Source organism: Gopherus flavomarginatus, chromosome 24 (assembly GCF_025201925.1).
Source record: "Gopherus flavomarginatus isolate rGopFla2 chromosome 24, rGopFla2.mat.asm, whole genome shotgun sequence".
Taxonomy (NCBI): domain Eukaryota; kingdom Metazoa; phylum Chordata; order Testudines; family Testudinidae; genus Gopherus; species Gopherus flavomarginatus.
The window spans coordinates 5301171-5316063 of NC_066640.1; the positions used below are offsets into that span (position 1 = coordinate 5301171).

A 14893-nucleotide genomic window follows, 5' to 3' on the forward strand; every position below is an offset into this window, starting at 1 on the left:
AATTGTCTTGAACTTTGTATGTTAGATCAGGGGTCAGCAATCTTTCAGAAGCGGTGTGCCGAGTCTTCATTTATTCACTCTAATTTAAGGTTTCACGTGCCAGTAATACATTTTAACGTTTTTAGAAGGTCTCTTTCTATAAGTCTAATATATAACTGAACTATTATTGTGTGTAAAGTAAATAAGGTTTTTTAAATGTTTAAGAAGCTTCATTTAAAATTAAATTAAAATGCAGAGGCCCCCGGACTGGTGGCCAGGACCCGGGCAGTGTGAGCGCCCCTGAAAATCAGCTTGCGTGCCGCCTTCAGCACACATGCCATAGTTGCCTACCCAGTGTTAGATACTGAAAAAGCAAATAAGTTGGTAAAAATGTATCTGTATGTAAGGGCAGAAACAAAAGTGCATTAGATATAACTAGTCAAGAGAGAGGAAAGTTATTAACAGCTTTCTTGTTTTGCTAAGAGAATAGCAAAGTTTTTTATTTTGGACAACATAGTTGAGGAATACACACACTTACGACATGAATCACGTAGCATGCATTTTGTTTCATTTCATAAAACATGTGTGCGCTTTGTAAAGTTTCTTACTTTTCAGAAAACAATGAACATAAGAATGGCCATACTGGGTCAGACCAAAGGTCCATCTAGCCCAGTATCTCGTCTTCCGACAGTGGCCAATGTCAGGTGCCCCAGAGAAAATGAACAGAACAGGTAATCCTCAAGTGACATTCCCCGTCACCCATTCCAGACGAATACCCATTGATGGACCTATCCTCCATGAAATTCTTTTTTGAACCCTGTTAAATGGGATTTTTCAGTTTGGAGGAGAGGGGAAAGGAAAGGAAAAATACAATATCCCTGACTTCTGGCCCAGCACACAAAGATCTGAACTGGGCTAATGCTACCTCAAATGGAGGAATGTTTCTGTTTTCCTGTATTCTCGCTGCAAAACACCTGGCGCTTTTATTCTCTTTAAAACATTCTCTTAAGGAGACAGTGTCATTTTAATAGGAGAAAGTGAAAGACAGCAGTTAATGGAGCTAGTGGTGACTTACTCTGCTTTGCTCCTGTGGAAAGTGCTACATTTGGCACATGAGCAATCCTTTTCTTTTCTCCTGGCAAGACAAGAGAGGCCCTTTGGACTGCCACAGCCAGCTGTGCCGCCTGCTGCTGTGCCAGCTGAATCCGCCGGTAACAGACCTCCTGGGCAGTTGGTGGGCGGTACGGCCGGATGACTGGTTTGCTTGGGACATCTGTCTGTACAGATACAAAGTATTCTAAAATCAATCTGTTTGCCCGCTGAAGTCCAGACCCTTGGCCTTCATTCAGAGTAGAAAAGGGTAGAGGCTCTTTTACAACTCTAGGTCCCAGGATTTAGGCTATAGCTATTCTATTGAGCTTACACCAATGCAGCTGCACCACTGTAGTGCTGCTAGTGCAGATGCTCTAAGTGAATGGGACAGGGCTTTCCTGCCTACTTAATTATTCCAGCCCCTGCAAGCGGCGGTGGCTATGTCAACAGGAGAAACTCTCCTGCCGACAAAGTGCTGTTTATACCAGCACTTAGATCATTGTAACTTACGTTGCTGAGGGGGGTGGCTTATTTACACCCCTGAGCGACATAAATTATACTAACCTAAATTGTAGTGTGTACATAGCCTTATTTTGTTTGCGTGTGTCAGCTGACGGAAGTGGAGGTCATGGTAGTCTTCCAGAATAGTTATCATTACAGGCAGCTCCCTTCAGTTTTAGTTTATTTCAAAACCCACTTGTGTTTATAGCATCAGGACAACTAGAATTCAGAGGTCTGTTCATACATAGGAACAGCACTCTTCTGAAAAACAATACTCATGTACAACAAAGTTATATATGCATTTTCTTTGATGCGGGAATTCAGTATGCAGGAAAGGTGCCAGAATGGACAGCAGTGAAGACCGAAACCTTCTAGCGAGAGAACAAATACTAAAGAGGCAGTAGCAATGCAAACTTCCCCACACTTCCCAGCCAATGGACCTCAGACCTGACTTTCGGTGTCCACATCTAGTGTCTTTCAGAAGGGAGGGCAGTCTCTACAACCCATTAATTACCTGGCCTTTTTGCTGAGACTGCAAACTAGGGAGCAAATTAGTGTCTTCTGGAAACTGGTGTCAGAGTAAACAGAGAATAGACGATAACATTAGTTTACTACTGAACTGGATGGGAATGGCTTTCTACCTCCTCACCAGTCTCTTCATTTCACATTCGAAAACTAAATTAAAAGACACCCCCTTTTTCTTCTGTTTCTACTTAAGTTCTTGAAATGTAAGTGGCAAGGAGCACAATGCATACAATACCATTTGGATGCACGTAGCAATATCAGGAATTTAACTCTGCATGCATACACATAGGAAATGTTTTCTGACATTAACAGGAGAAGTTAAGGATCGTATGGCATGACATGAAAGCAGAAGGCAATAATACCACCTCCTAGTCAACATTCTCTTTATACATCAGGTTCTGATGTCCAAGTCTGGGTGCAAACCGTTGCTGAGCACACCAAGACTGCTGTTTGCCTAGATAGTGACTGCACTATAGCTACCTCATGGCTCTGAAAAGTGCTTTGGGTCAGAAGCGGCATTAAGAACATTTATCTAAAGATACATAAATGCCTAACGTTGTACATATTTACAATGAATATTTGAATAAATGAATTTCCAACCCATTTACTTCAATCTCTTATCTCCTTAGTTTATAAAAAAGAGCCTTATCAAACAAGTGAACTGGCTGAAGATATGTAATTAACTAAAACACACTGCACTGACCTCAGGGCTTAAAAGGTTAAAAACACCCTTTTCCAGACTGTGTGGAAAGGAAGAATAATTCAGTTTGGAAATCCTGGTTAGATCAACACTTAAACCTTCATTCTTCTCCTGCTGCAATATAAAACTGAATAATCTGTCTTCAGCAGCTGGAGGGGAAAACTATGACAAAAATGAAAAATCTGAATGAAAGAAAACGATGATGTCTTTATGGCCTATTTTCTTGTTTTCTGAAGATACTTTAAATTCAGATGTGTAGAAAAAAGATGTAAAATGAGATACTCAGCTGGTTAAAATGGAGCAAATACAAACAAGGAAAACAACCCCTCAGATTTGCAGTGCTTCAGACTCAGGCAAATACGCTATATTAACCTTTTTGCTTTCGCAGGACAAAAACTTAATAAGCTTTCTTAAATACCCAGGGTAACCTGTGTACAGTTAACTTTGATCTAAAGAAGTTACATTTATATTGACGGAACATGACAAATCTTAGACTGTCAGTGCATCACAACATGCAGAATGCAATTCCAGTTACAGGGCTGGTACCTGTTTTTGCTGAAGGCCAATGGGAGTTTTGCCATTAACTTTACTGGAACTCAAACTGTATTTCGGAGTGAAGTTATTCAGGGGGGAAAAGAAAGAACTTCCATGTAACAGGGTTCCACTGCAAATATATCACAGTCAACTTCCCTATGTTTTGGTTGTTTCACCTACAGCCTGTGCTGTTTCCTAATACATTGTGGTCATATGATGGGAGAGAAATCTTATTAACACTTTCTCCAAATTGTATTCTTGTTCATGAGGTTTACACTTACATTTCCTTGCTTGGCAAGGTGAGAGATCCTCCTTTTTTGGCCAGGAAATAGAGTGGTTAAAGCGTCATCCACCTTTTCTTCACTTGCCTCTTCTTTCAGTGGCTACAAAACAAAAGAGCAAACTTCCAAAATTGAAGCAACTCAAGTTTCTGCTCCACGGGGAGGTTTGGAAAGCCTCCCTCTGGGATAATGGAATCATAAAGGGAAATTGCTTCCAGACAGCAGGTGAGTACAAACTACTACCAGCTGCTAAACTACTGAAAGAGAACCAGCTTTCAAAATAAGAGGCACCAGTGAAGCAAATGAATAACAGCATTACTGTTCCCACCCATGCAGCCCATTCACAGACCTTACAGTAGGATGCCTTGGTATAATCCATTACAGACACTATTTCATTGGCCGCCCTTAAAGGCTAAATGCTTCAGCAGTGCTGTTTACCTGCCAACCGCTTACATACCTCAATGTGCTAACAACATTTTCAAGCCCAGGAATTTAATTAAACTCTAGATTAGTTAATTTCTTGGTCCCACATAATGATCTCTCACAGAGGAGGCCCTGAAAAGCTGCAGAGCACACTGAGCCTCAATGTTAGTATTCTGCATTTAAGAAACAATGCACCCCTGCAAGCTACATACAAGACTAATCCATCGAGGGACTGTGGTGCCAAAGGCAGAGATGCTTTGTTCACAAGGCAGAAACCCAGGATAGAACAGCAGCTTTGCAGCAGAGAAGATGCTTTTTAACGCTGCTGTTTCCAGACGCTTGATTTGATCGATAAAAAGCCACTTTTGGGCTGACTCCTCAGGCTTGTTCCCAGCAAACAAACAAACCTGTTTAGAAATGTTGATAAAACTCTATTTAGCTGTTTGACTTTTACAGGCATGTACAATGAGAGCTGCACATATTAACCTTTTTAGAGCTGTAACCATGCTCTGATCGTTCTTATTTTTAACACTCCAAAAGTGCCACTAGCAGAGTTCTCAAAGGAGCTAATTTGACATTCACAAAGAAATTTAGTTTAGACAAAGCTATAGACATGATCTTAGGAAAAGCTCAGTTCTCACTTAAGCATCTAAACAAGGGCCAGATTTTCAAAAGCGCTCAGCACCCAGCAGTTCCCACTGTGACATTTATGACCAGGTTTTCAAAACTGGTCAGGTCCTAATTATTTAGGGGCCTCGAGAGGAGATTAATTTTTTTTTTCTTAAATCTGACCACTTTGAGTTCCACAGCGTTTAAGGCCAGCAGATACCTTTAAATCATCTAGTCTGACCTTCTGCATATCACAAGCCATTACATTTCATCCAGATACCCCCTTATTAAGCCCAAATACTTGAGTTAGACCAAAGCATTTTAGTCCTCGAGAGACTAAACTGTATGCCACAGGCAGAGAACAGGAAAGACCTATGTCGGAGGCCCCTGCAATGGCAAGGAACAGATTAGATGAGATATATGCAGATAATCCCAGCAGGATGATCCTGTTCGATTCCTAAATAGGAGCTGCTGAGTGCTGAGCTCTTTTAAAAATCTGGCCCTATAAATACCTTCAAAATGAACAACTCACTGAGATCTGGGGCTCTGGGCTGGTTTTAGAAGCCAGAACCCACCCACCCCCTGAAATAAAAATAGGTGTTATTTCAGTGTGCAATCTTACATACATACTACATATAGCTATAATATGTCAGCAAAGAGTCCTGTGGCACCTTATAGACTAACAGACATATTGGAGCATGAGCTTTCGTCGGCGAATACCCACTTCGTCGGCATGCACCCGATGAAGTGGGTATTGACCCATGAAAGCTCATGCTCCAATATGTCTGTTATTCTATAAGGTGCCACAGGACTCTTTGCTGCTTTTACAGATCCAGACTAACACAGCTACCCCTCTGATACTTATACACAGAGAGAGAGACAGAGAGAGATACATAGATATATAGTTTTTTTTTTTTTTTAAAGCAGAACACATCTAAATAAGCACCTACTCAGAGGTATCTTTCCCTCTTAAAAGACAAATCTTCTCTCCTCTTAATCTTCAATAGGTATGGCATGCAAAGGAAGGAATCCTTCTCCAAAAAGGGAAAATTAAAGCCTTGATGAAGGAATATAAAATGCTGTGCATGCAAGGACCCATTAGTTGCTGTGAGTTGCCCTATGAACGTTTCCATTCTGCGCCATGACACTGCATTTGCAGTTTCACTGAAGTGAATCAGAGCCCTCATTTCAGTACTTTTTCAAGGAAATAGGAGTTATAAGAATGCCACCATTTCTGCACTATGCAACATTTGGAAAGCTCGAAGAAGATGATAAACCTTCCTTGCTATAAACAAACTGGCATGTAGTTAAACTCCTTTCATTTAAAATTGACAATGTAAAGTTTATTGCTATTGTTGGGACCTTCTTTTTAGAGTTTGAGGCTTCTGACAATGGGAACACAGACAAACAAACAACTCTCACCTACCCTTTCCTAAATACCATCAAAAGAATGCCTGTGTTTAAGCGGTCATTATTTTCTTCTGAACTATTAAACCAGCAGAATCAAGTAACAGGGAAACCTCCTTTATGATTTCTTCCACCAAGGCCCTAACATCAGTGTCACAAATGTCATTACCTGTCAGCAAGAGAGAACATTAGGCTCTGAACAGTACCATTACAGCAATTAATATCTAGAATCAGAAGCTTTATTAGCCAATCAGTCTTTCATTGGGCAAGATTCTCTTCTCCATACAGCAGTTGTGGCTTCAGTTGAAGACAATTAGCAAGTTTTCAGGTGCTTAGGAGCATTTGTCTTTTAATATCATGCTCTGTTCAACACATGCTAAATGCATCTAGTTATCTCAACTTCATCTACAAAGCCTTAGTCCAGACACAGTGAGCCCATACAATACACCTGTTTCAGCTAAATGTAACTCTTTGGTACTCTCCACTGCAGTCAGATGGGCCTAAAATATAATATTGGCGATAAAGGTTTTCGAGGTTTCTTTGAATAAAGGAAGTCAGGTTTTTCCTAGAATCTATTCCCAATTTGATTTCCAGAAACACCTGCTATAGTGCAAATGAAGTGATCCCCAATAGAAAATTTAACAGCATTATGTCTGACATGAAATCAAGTGCTTCTGTTCATTTACAGCCAGCCACAAATTTGCTCAGGGTTTGTTCTCATTCTCTCGTTAACTCAGATGTCAAAAAGATGGAGGATAAGATTAATTTATTTCTACCCTATCATCCCAGAGGCCACTAAAGGATTATTACTGACAGAGTGTTTTCTAGTTCTTTGCCCTACTTAGTTTTAAATGTCTCCATGGATGGGGCTTTCTACACTTAATTAAAAGACTGTGCCATAACCATAAGGATCTTACTGTTACGCAGCTTTTAAGATAAATGTTCTTTTTCTTTATTTTATCCCATTCCTCCAAATACCTTTTGTCTCATGCTGAGTAATTCTTCCCACCACTTAAGAGTTTACACTGTTCATGGATGGATGGATGGATGGATGGGAATCCTTATGCAGGAATTGAACTATGAGAGTTTAAAATGGCAAACATGTAGGCTTTCAGAGGTTCCCTTTAAAAGTATCAGCTAGATGAGCAGTTCTCAAACGGTGGGTCAGGACCCCAAAGTGGGTCGTGACTCCATTTTAATGCGGTTGCCAGGGCTGGCATTAGACTTGCTGGGGCCTGAGGCTGAAGCCCAAGCCCCAAAGTCTAATGGCTTCAGTCCTGAGTGGCGGGGCTCAGATTACAGACACCCCCCTCGCCTGAGGCTGAAGCCTTTGGGCTTTGACTTTGGCCCACCTGCATGGGGTGGTGGGGCTCAGGCTTTGTCCCCCCTCCTGAGGTGGCAGGGCTCGGCCATGCTCAGGCTGTGTCCCCCCTCCTGAGGTGGCAGGGCTCGGCCATGCTCAGGCTGTGTCCCCCCTCCTGAGGTGGCAGGGCTCGGCCATGCTCAGGCTTTGTCCCCCCTCTTGGGGTCATGTAGTAATTTTTGTTGCCAGAAGGGGGTCACAGTGCAATGAAGTTTGAGAATCCCTGAATTAGAGAATATCCTAATATCCAATTAAATATTGGTTATGGGCTAGGAAATGCTATAGGAGGGAGTAGGCTACTTGGTTGAATTATCTAGGTCCCTGGGTTTCCTACACACCAAATCCCTACCCGGCCAGTTGCCTCCTCATTAAGGAGGGCTCTTTTTTCATTCAGTCCTCCACTCAATTCAGTAAGCGTCAGCCATACTAGCCTACTTTCACCATCAACTTATTGCCTCAGAGGTTGCCCTGCTGTTTCTGGTCATGCTGCACTCACTGGAACCTGTTGCATGAAGGAGTGGGGGTCCCCTGGCTATCAGCAACGATGCTGGCCTGGGTTACCTCTGAAAGGCCCAGAAATTCTCTCTGAAACTTTTGATGTATCCAGCTAGACAGCTGGGGTTGTCATTACACTTGCTGGAGACCCAAACACCTGCCAATTCTGCTAGGGCGAAGCACATCAAAACTGATGGATGTCAAAACACAGGCCACGTCTACACTACCGCTGGATTGGCGGGTAGTAATTGATCCATCAGGGATCAATTTCTCGCATCTCATCTAGATATGATAAATCAATCCCCGAATCGATGCCCGTACTCCACCTCGGCAGGAGGAGTTAGTGGAGTCGACAGGGTAGCTACAGCAATTGACTTGCTGCCGTGAGGAGGGCCTGGTAAGTCGAACTAAGATACTTCGACTTCAGCTATGCGAATAGCGTAACTGAAGTCGCATATCTTAGATCGATCACCTCCCCCACCAGTGTAGGCCAGCCCTCAGATGGTTCCTTCTTATGGCAGGAAGGAACCATCCCTCAAACTTCTGGTTTGGTATAGCAAAACACCGAAAAATAGTAACTAGATAATACTTTCGATACCCAATTAACTACTGGTGGGATGGAAATGGAAATAGATAGCACACTCAAGCCATAAATACTTTCAAGCATTGGTCAAAATTATAAATGGAACAACAATTTAAACTCTTTGGGGGGGGGGAATCCCCACTCATCCCTCCCCCCCAACTCCTTGGGATAGGTAACAAAAATAGAATGACTCTAAAGGCAGTTGGTTTAACATCTAGATTTGGAGGCAGGGGAATGACTGACTCGTGCTGAATTCAGAATGAGCATTACCTGCTTCCCTAGCCTTCCCTTATCTTCTGTTTTCACATCCGTGGATTCGTTAAAAATTCTGAGGCACTCTTCCATGGGGTCAGAGTCATAATCCAAATCTTTCTCCAGGACGGAATAATCAATGTCATCAGAGGCTGAGGAGGATGAAGATGACTTGGACAGCTTGGAGCACTGAATGGTCTTTGTCCCTTCATTATCACTCTGAAAACCATAGAAGCCATCATCTCCATCAGAGTCTGAGCTCATGTTTGGAAATGGAGCCAGAGATTGGCCCACCTTCTCCTCCTCCCCACTCTCATCTCCAAACAGGTCAACATGGCTCAATGTCTGCTGTTTCAGCTTACACTTGCCTTTTGAGTTCCCCACTTTTGCAGGGCTTGCCTTCTTTTTTGGATGATCGGAGGCAGAAGTCTTGCCCCCTTTGTCTTTGTGTTTATCACTAGAGGCTTGTTTGCCATTCTTCAGATCAGCTGCCTTTGGCATGGAGTCCTTCTTGCTACCTTCTGGCTTCTCTGTGCTAGCTCCCTTACAGAGCCCCTCATTCTTGCTTTTCCCTGAGCTGGCTGCACAACTGGTGGACTTAGACTTCTCTTTCTTAGCCACTTTTTCCAATGTATCTTTTTCAGATTTCTTCGAATTCCCGTCTGGTTTTGCTTTGATACTTTTCTCTTTACAGTTTTTTTCTCCATTTTTAATTTTTAATTTTTCTTCTTTCTTGATTATTCTCTCTTTCTTTGTGTTTTTACTTTTCTCCTTCTTGCCCATCTCTTTGTGGCAAGGGGGCTTCCTTCCATCTGTTTTTTTCTTTTTCATTTTGTCTTTTGCAATCTCTTTGCTGTCTTTCTCTTCAACATCCTGATCATTCTTGCCAGAAGATGCCTTTGCCAATTTTGTATTCTTCTCCGACAAATCTTTGACAAGATTTTTCCGTGGACTTTCAATATCTTCCATGTCATACTGCACTGCCATTTCTTTCATCTCCCGGGAATTTAGATCTTCCAGTTTGGTGCTCTTTTCTTTGATGGACAACCCATCACTTGATTCATTTTCAGAACTGACTTTAGATTGTAAACGGCTAACAGAGGTTGGCTGATATTCCAAGTCAACATCCTCTTCAGAGTCAGAGAATCTGGCATACGTTCCATAGTTACTGGATACATTACAGTGCTTTTTGCAGGAAGGAGAATAAGATTCTCCATGACTAGATACTTTTCTCCTTTTGGTCCCCTTCTGCTCCTTTGTGCTGGCTTTGCTCAAAAGCCTTGCTGAGTAATTTGAAAGAGGGTCATATTCCAAGTCCGTAGAAGGCTTGGAGTCATCAATCACATACTTATTGTTCGTGACAATGCTACTGTATTTTTTAGGCTGAGCCACAACCTTGGGAACGTATTCCAAGGAACTACCTTTGGATTTTGCATTATCAAAAGTATCCAAAGTGTATTTACTTGAACGAGCAGCAGCCAAAGGCGTAGGGTTGTAGTCCGTGTTATTATTCAAGTTATAGCTACCTGGGTTATATTCTAAAGAGTCTGTTTTTGTCACAGCAGCTGACACAGGTGTTTTGGAAATAAGCGAAGTAGCCTCAGATGTGCTGTATTCCTTTGTTGTCTCCAATAGCTCCTCATACTTTTTCTGCTCTCTCTCGACTTCATATTTTACCTCTTCAATGGCCTTGTTGACCAACTCCAGCTGGAGAATGCTAGGGGTTGACACTGTAATGTCACCCAAAGCACCATTCGCTATTTGGGTCGAAGGCTTGGGAAGCTCAGGGTTATATGGATCATAACCAAGCTCTGCAAGGGGAGAAAAAAAAAAAGTATCTTAGATCCAGCAATATTTCTAAAGTAAGATTATCCTTGTTTATGTATGAAATGTCTGTTAAAGTCTAAAAGAGAAGTTCCACTATCATCAGAACCTAGCATTGGAAAGACATGTAACAACAAAAAACAAACCAAAAGCATGCTCTTGCATGTGGAATGGGACACACTAGCTGCTCAACATTCTCCAGCTTGTGTGAAGCAGGAGGTCAAGCTAGGTGATCACAATGGTCCCTCCTGGTCTTAAAGACTATGAATAACGCACAGTTGTGAATCCAATGCCTTTATTACTTACTACGGTTTTGAAAAGCTCTATAGGTAAATTTTTCATTTGTGAATTTAAAGTTCAGTTTTCATCAAAATGATAACTAAAACTATCTTGTTACTGCACATATCTGCTCCTTCTATTTCTCCATGTCCTATCTACTTAATTTAATTAGTTTTTAAATTATTTTTATTACTGTAAACACTGCAGAGTGAACATGGTTGCACAAGAACGGTATTTTATTGTGACAAAAACTGCTAACCAAGTTCTAATTATTTTTTACTGTTGATGCCAGTGTCTGAAGCATCAAACATCTCCAATTTCACTTGTAGTCCACTGAGGTTTGTGATTGGGAGGGGGAAAACCTTACCCTGGCTGATAAACTGAGCAAATGTGACAATGAAGTCACTGAAATGGAACAAAGTACCACTATTAACGGGTCCTTTAGAAAGGTAAAACTACACTTCAATTTCATAGAGCAAGGATATTAAGACAGGTGTATTAAGTACTCTCACAAAATTTAAAAGATAACCAGAAATGTTTGACATTTGTCTTTCCACAAATCTCTTTTCAGATGTTGCAATTTCCTCAGATAATTATAACATTAAAACTGTGAGAGAATCTTGGAGCACGTAGACTCTGCACAATCCACCTTGGCATTTAGACTAATTGCAGCGACATCATACCACTCCATTTTATCTTTTACATAGAAATAGAGAATTGCTGAGGAGATTTTTTGGTGAATGCATTTTTACTCTTGCTGTATAAGTAATTTGCACATCACTTGAAAATTTTACATCTATTTATCCAAGAAGGAGATAGCAACTTTCAGCTGAGACATGAAAGTCAAAGAAAATCAGTAAAGCACAGCCTGATGTCTAATCTGATCACAAGGCACCCGTATTCTAACCAGTGTACATAATTTTGCGGCAATTATGTAGTCAGCAAGCAACTTGCTCCCTCGCTAAGTACCAGGCATAGAGAAACATAATTTTCTCCTCTGTAATTAACAGAAGTTCATGATAACAATCATGATTCAGGGCCACTAAGTGCTACTAAACTGGCCTGTTCACCCCCATACATTTCTAAAAAACGAAACAAGATCTCAATCAAAATGATTCTGCTGAACCCACTACATGAACTTAAGAAAAACTTACTACTTTATACTGAAAGCAGGATGTAATTTAAAAGTAAATCAATAAAAATAATGAGTTTGGTCACATGTTAAGAAACCACAGGCTAAGTTTTTGTGCAGAACATGGCTAGAGCTCAGGGCTCTGCAGAGATGAAAAACAAGATGGTTTTTCATGTTGCTTCCTGAACAAGGGCTACTCAAGGCTGTCCATTAAAACAAACTGCAAAAATTGAAAATGCATGAATGCGAAGACTTGACTTAGGTTTTAATCTTGTCAACTGACTCAAAACTAAAAGAGACAGAATCTCCTTTCATGGGATTTATTGTTTATGGCCAATTATAAGAATATAAGAGTTGCCATACTTGGTCAGACCATGGTCCATCTTGCCCAGTATCCTGTTTCCAATACTATACCACAGCAGAGTTTCAGGGGAGTGTACAGAACAGGGCAATTATGCTTTCCACTCCCAGGATAAATCATTTTTTTTAATCCCTATCATAGGACGGAGGCAAATCCTAGGTAATGAACTCTTTGAAAGGTCAAAATTTGTTAGCTTCTCTCACGCTATTAATCCAGGGGTGGTCAAACTTTTTGGCCCAAGGGCCACATCTGGGTATAGAAATTGTATGGAGGGCCATGAATGCTCTTGAAATTAGGGGTTGGAGTACAGCAGGGGGCGAGGGCTCTGGCTGGGGGCGTGCAGGCTCTGTGGTGGGTCCAGAAATGAGGAGTTCAGAGTGCGGGAGGGGGCTCCAGGCTGCGGCAGGGGTGTGGGGGGAGAAAGAGGGAGGGCTCTGGCTGGGGGTGCTGGCTCTGGGGTGGGGATGAGAGTTTGGGGTGCAGGAGGGTGCTCCAGGCTGGGATCAAGGGATTCGGAGGGCACGAGGGACAGGAGGTTGAGGCGTGGGAGGAGGTCGGGGTACAGGCTCCAGGCAGTGCTTACCTCAAGCGGCTCCCAGAAGCAGCACCATGTCCCCGCTCCGGCTCCTATGTAGAGGCACAGCCAGGCAGCTCTGCACACTGCTCCATCTTCAGATGCCGCCCCTGCAGCTCCCAATGGGAGCTGAGGGGATGGCACTTGGGGCAGGGGCAGCATGGCAAGCCCCTTGTAGGAGCCGGAGGGGGGTCATGCCACTGATTCCGGGAGCTGCACGGAGTCACAGTACACAAGGAGCAGGGCAAGCCCCCGACCCCGCTCCCCGACTAGAGCAAGCCCCGGACCCTGCTCCCCGGCGGGAGCTGGAGGGCCAGATTAAAATGTCTGAAGGGCTGGATGCGGCCCCCCAGGCCATACTTTGCCCACCCCTGTAATAATCTGTTTCCAAAGTCCTGTTATACACGTTTTCTGCTGGCTATTGCCAGGTTAGTCATATTGCTCACAGCAGGTGCAAATGTGACATTGCTTCTCAGGCAGCGTGGAAAAGGGATGGCATTTACTACCGTGCACCTTAGAAACAGAATGTATTTTGGCAACGTTGTATTGTTACTTCTGACTGTCCTGCACAGCAGCATCTTTTGGAAAGTGCAGTTCTACCCTATGAAAACGTGGCAACAGGAGTAACCTTTGCAACATGATACATTTCCAAAATGACAGGTCAGCCAGTGGACGGGGCTCCTCTAGCAGAGGAAGGAGGAGCAACCCAGAGGACAGAGGAAGACACACAAGATAGCTGGTTGTCAAACACCTACGCCTCTCCTCGGTGCCAGATCTTCAATGACAGGAACACACATTCCTCTCCAGCCACTCCCACAGGCCTATCCCATCCTCTGTGGAAAGATGAGGTTTTATATCTTTCACATAGGCAACATTAGCAAATCCATAGGTGCTCTTTGCCCCCCTCCCTTCAAAACCAGGGGATCCAAATTTGGCACACTTTTCAGTGGCAGGTTCCGAATACTACACTTTGGCACACAGCTTCACAATTGCAGCTGTGATGAACTTGCTGCTATAAATAAAACACTGTCAATTTTACAGAGTACTTGAAGTTGCAGGTAAGTTATGCAAATTGGGTGCAGCCCTCTGGCTGCTGACAAATTGCCACTGTGGCTCTCTTGTGAAACCTGGATGCTCTTATTCTAAAGCTGCCCTGTCTTGTTCTCCTCCACCAGAGGGACAGTAACAAAGCTGGCTTTCACGGGTGGGTACATAAAGGAAATGAAAATCAGGGCCCTAATAGTGAGGCAAAGGAATCACAGAATCAAAAAAAAATAATAATAATTTGAACAATTTGATATGGGCAATTTCCATCTCTTCCTCAAATGCTTACAAGCCTAACCATACAAGGTTGTGTGCTTCCTCTGAAAGGTGCAGAGCTCCCTTATCTCCCACTGAAACTAAGAACTGAGGGTGTTTAGCACCTTACAGAATGAGCCCACGAGTGGGTGGAATAGAGAGACTAGTTTTATTAAATGCCTTTCACACTCCAAGTCTCTCAAAGCTTTTAACAAAATAATTAGTCTGAAAGCGCAGGGACTGTGTGGGCAAAGGCAGTATGTCACTATGATCCAAGTGACAGCTCAAATTGTCTTCAGCATTAGAAACGCGGGCATTACTTTGAAAGAATGAATATTATTTTACATTTACATAGCATCCTCCCCCCGAAAGATCCCAAAGTGCTTTACAAACCAAATATAGGCAGCGCTTCTGCAACGCAGCCATCTTTGGGTAAGGATGGCAATCCACTAGCTGTAAAATCTTTCACATCCACACATGGTGGACAGAACTTCTGTGTTTAATATGTAACTGAAAAGAGAGCCACACCACATGAACTGAACTCAATTTATCTTCCTCGAGAGGAGGAAGGGCTGAGTGAGCCTTACGGGGATTTTAAAAGGTGATTATGGAGAGTCTCAGGCGAATACTATACTTTATGCTACAGCGGGAGCGTTGTAGCACTTCAGTGTAGACACTCA

At 42.6% G+C, this 14893-nt stretch overlaps 1 protein-coding gene across 4 annotated transcripts in view; it reads right to left on the reverse strand.

Moving 5' to 3' along the window:
- REXO1 (RNA exonuclease 1 homolog) overlaps positions 1 to 14893 on the reverse strand; it is a 78132-nt gene that overhangs the window by 38484 nt on the left and 24755 nt on the right. For all 4 annotated transcript variants that reach the window (XM_050933696.1, XM_050933697.1, XM_050933695.1 and 1 more), the window contains exons 2-4: positions 8763 to 10555; positions 3613 to 3714; positions 1055 to 1256 (exon numbers count right to left, since the gene is read on the reverse strand). In XM_050933696.1, the coding sequence (XP_050789653.1) occupies positions 1055 to 1256; positions 3613 to 3714; positions 8763 to 10555 (2097 nt within the window). The remainder of the gene's footprint in view (positions 1 to 1054; positions 1257 to 3612; positions 3715 to 8762; positions 10556 to 14893) is intronic.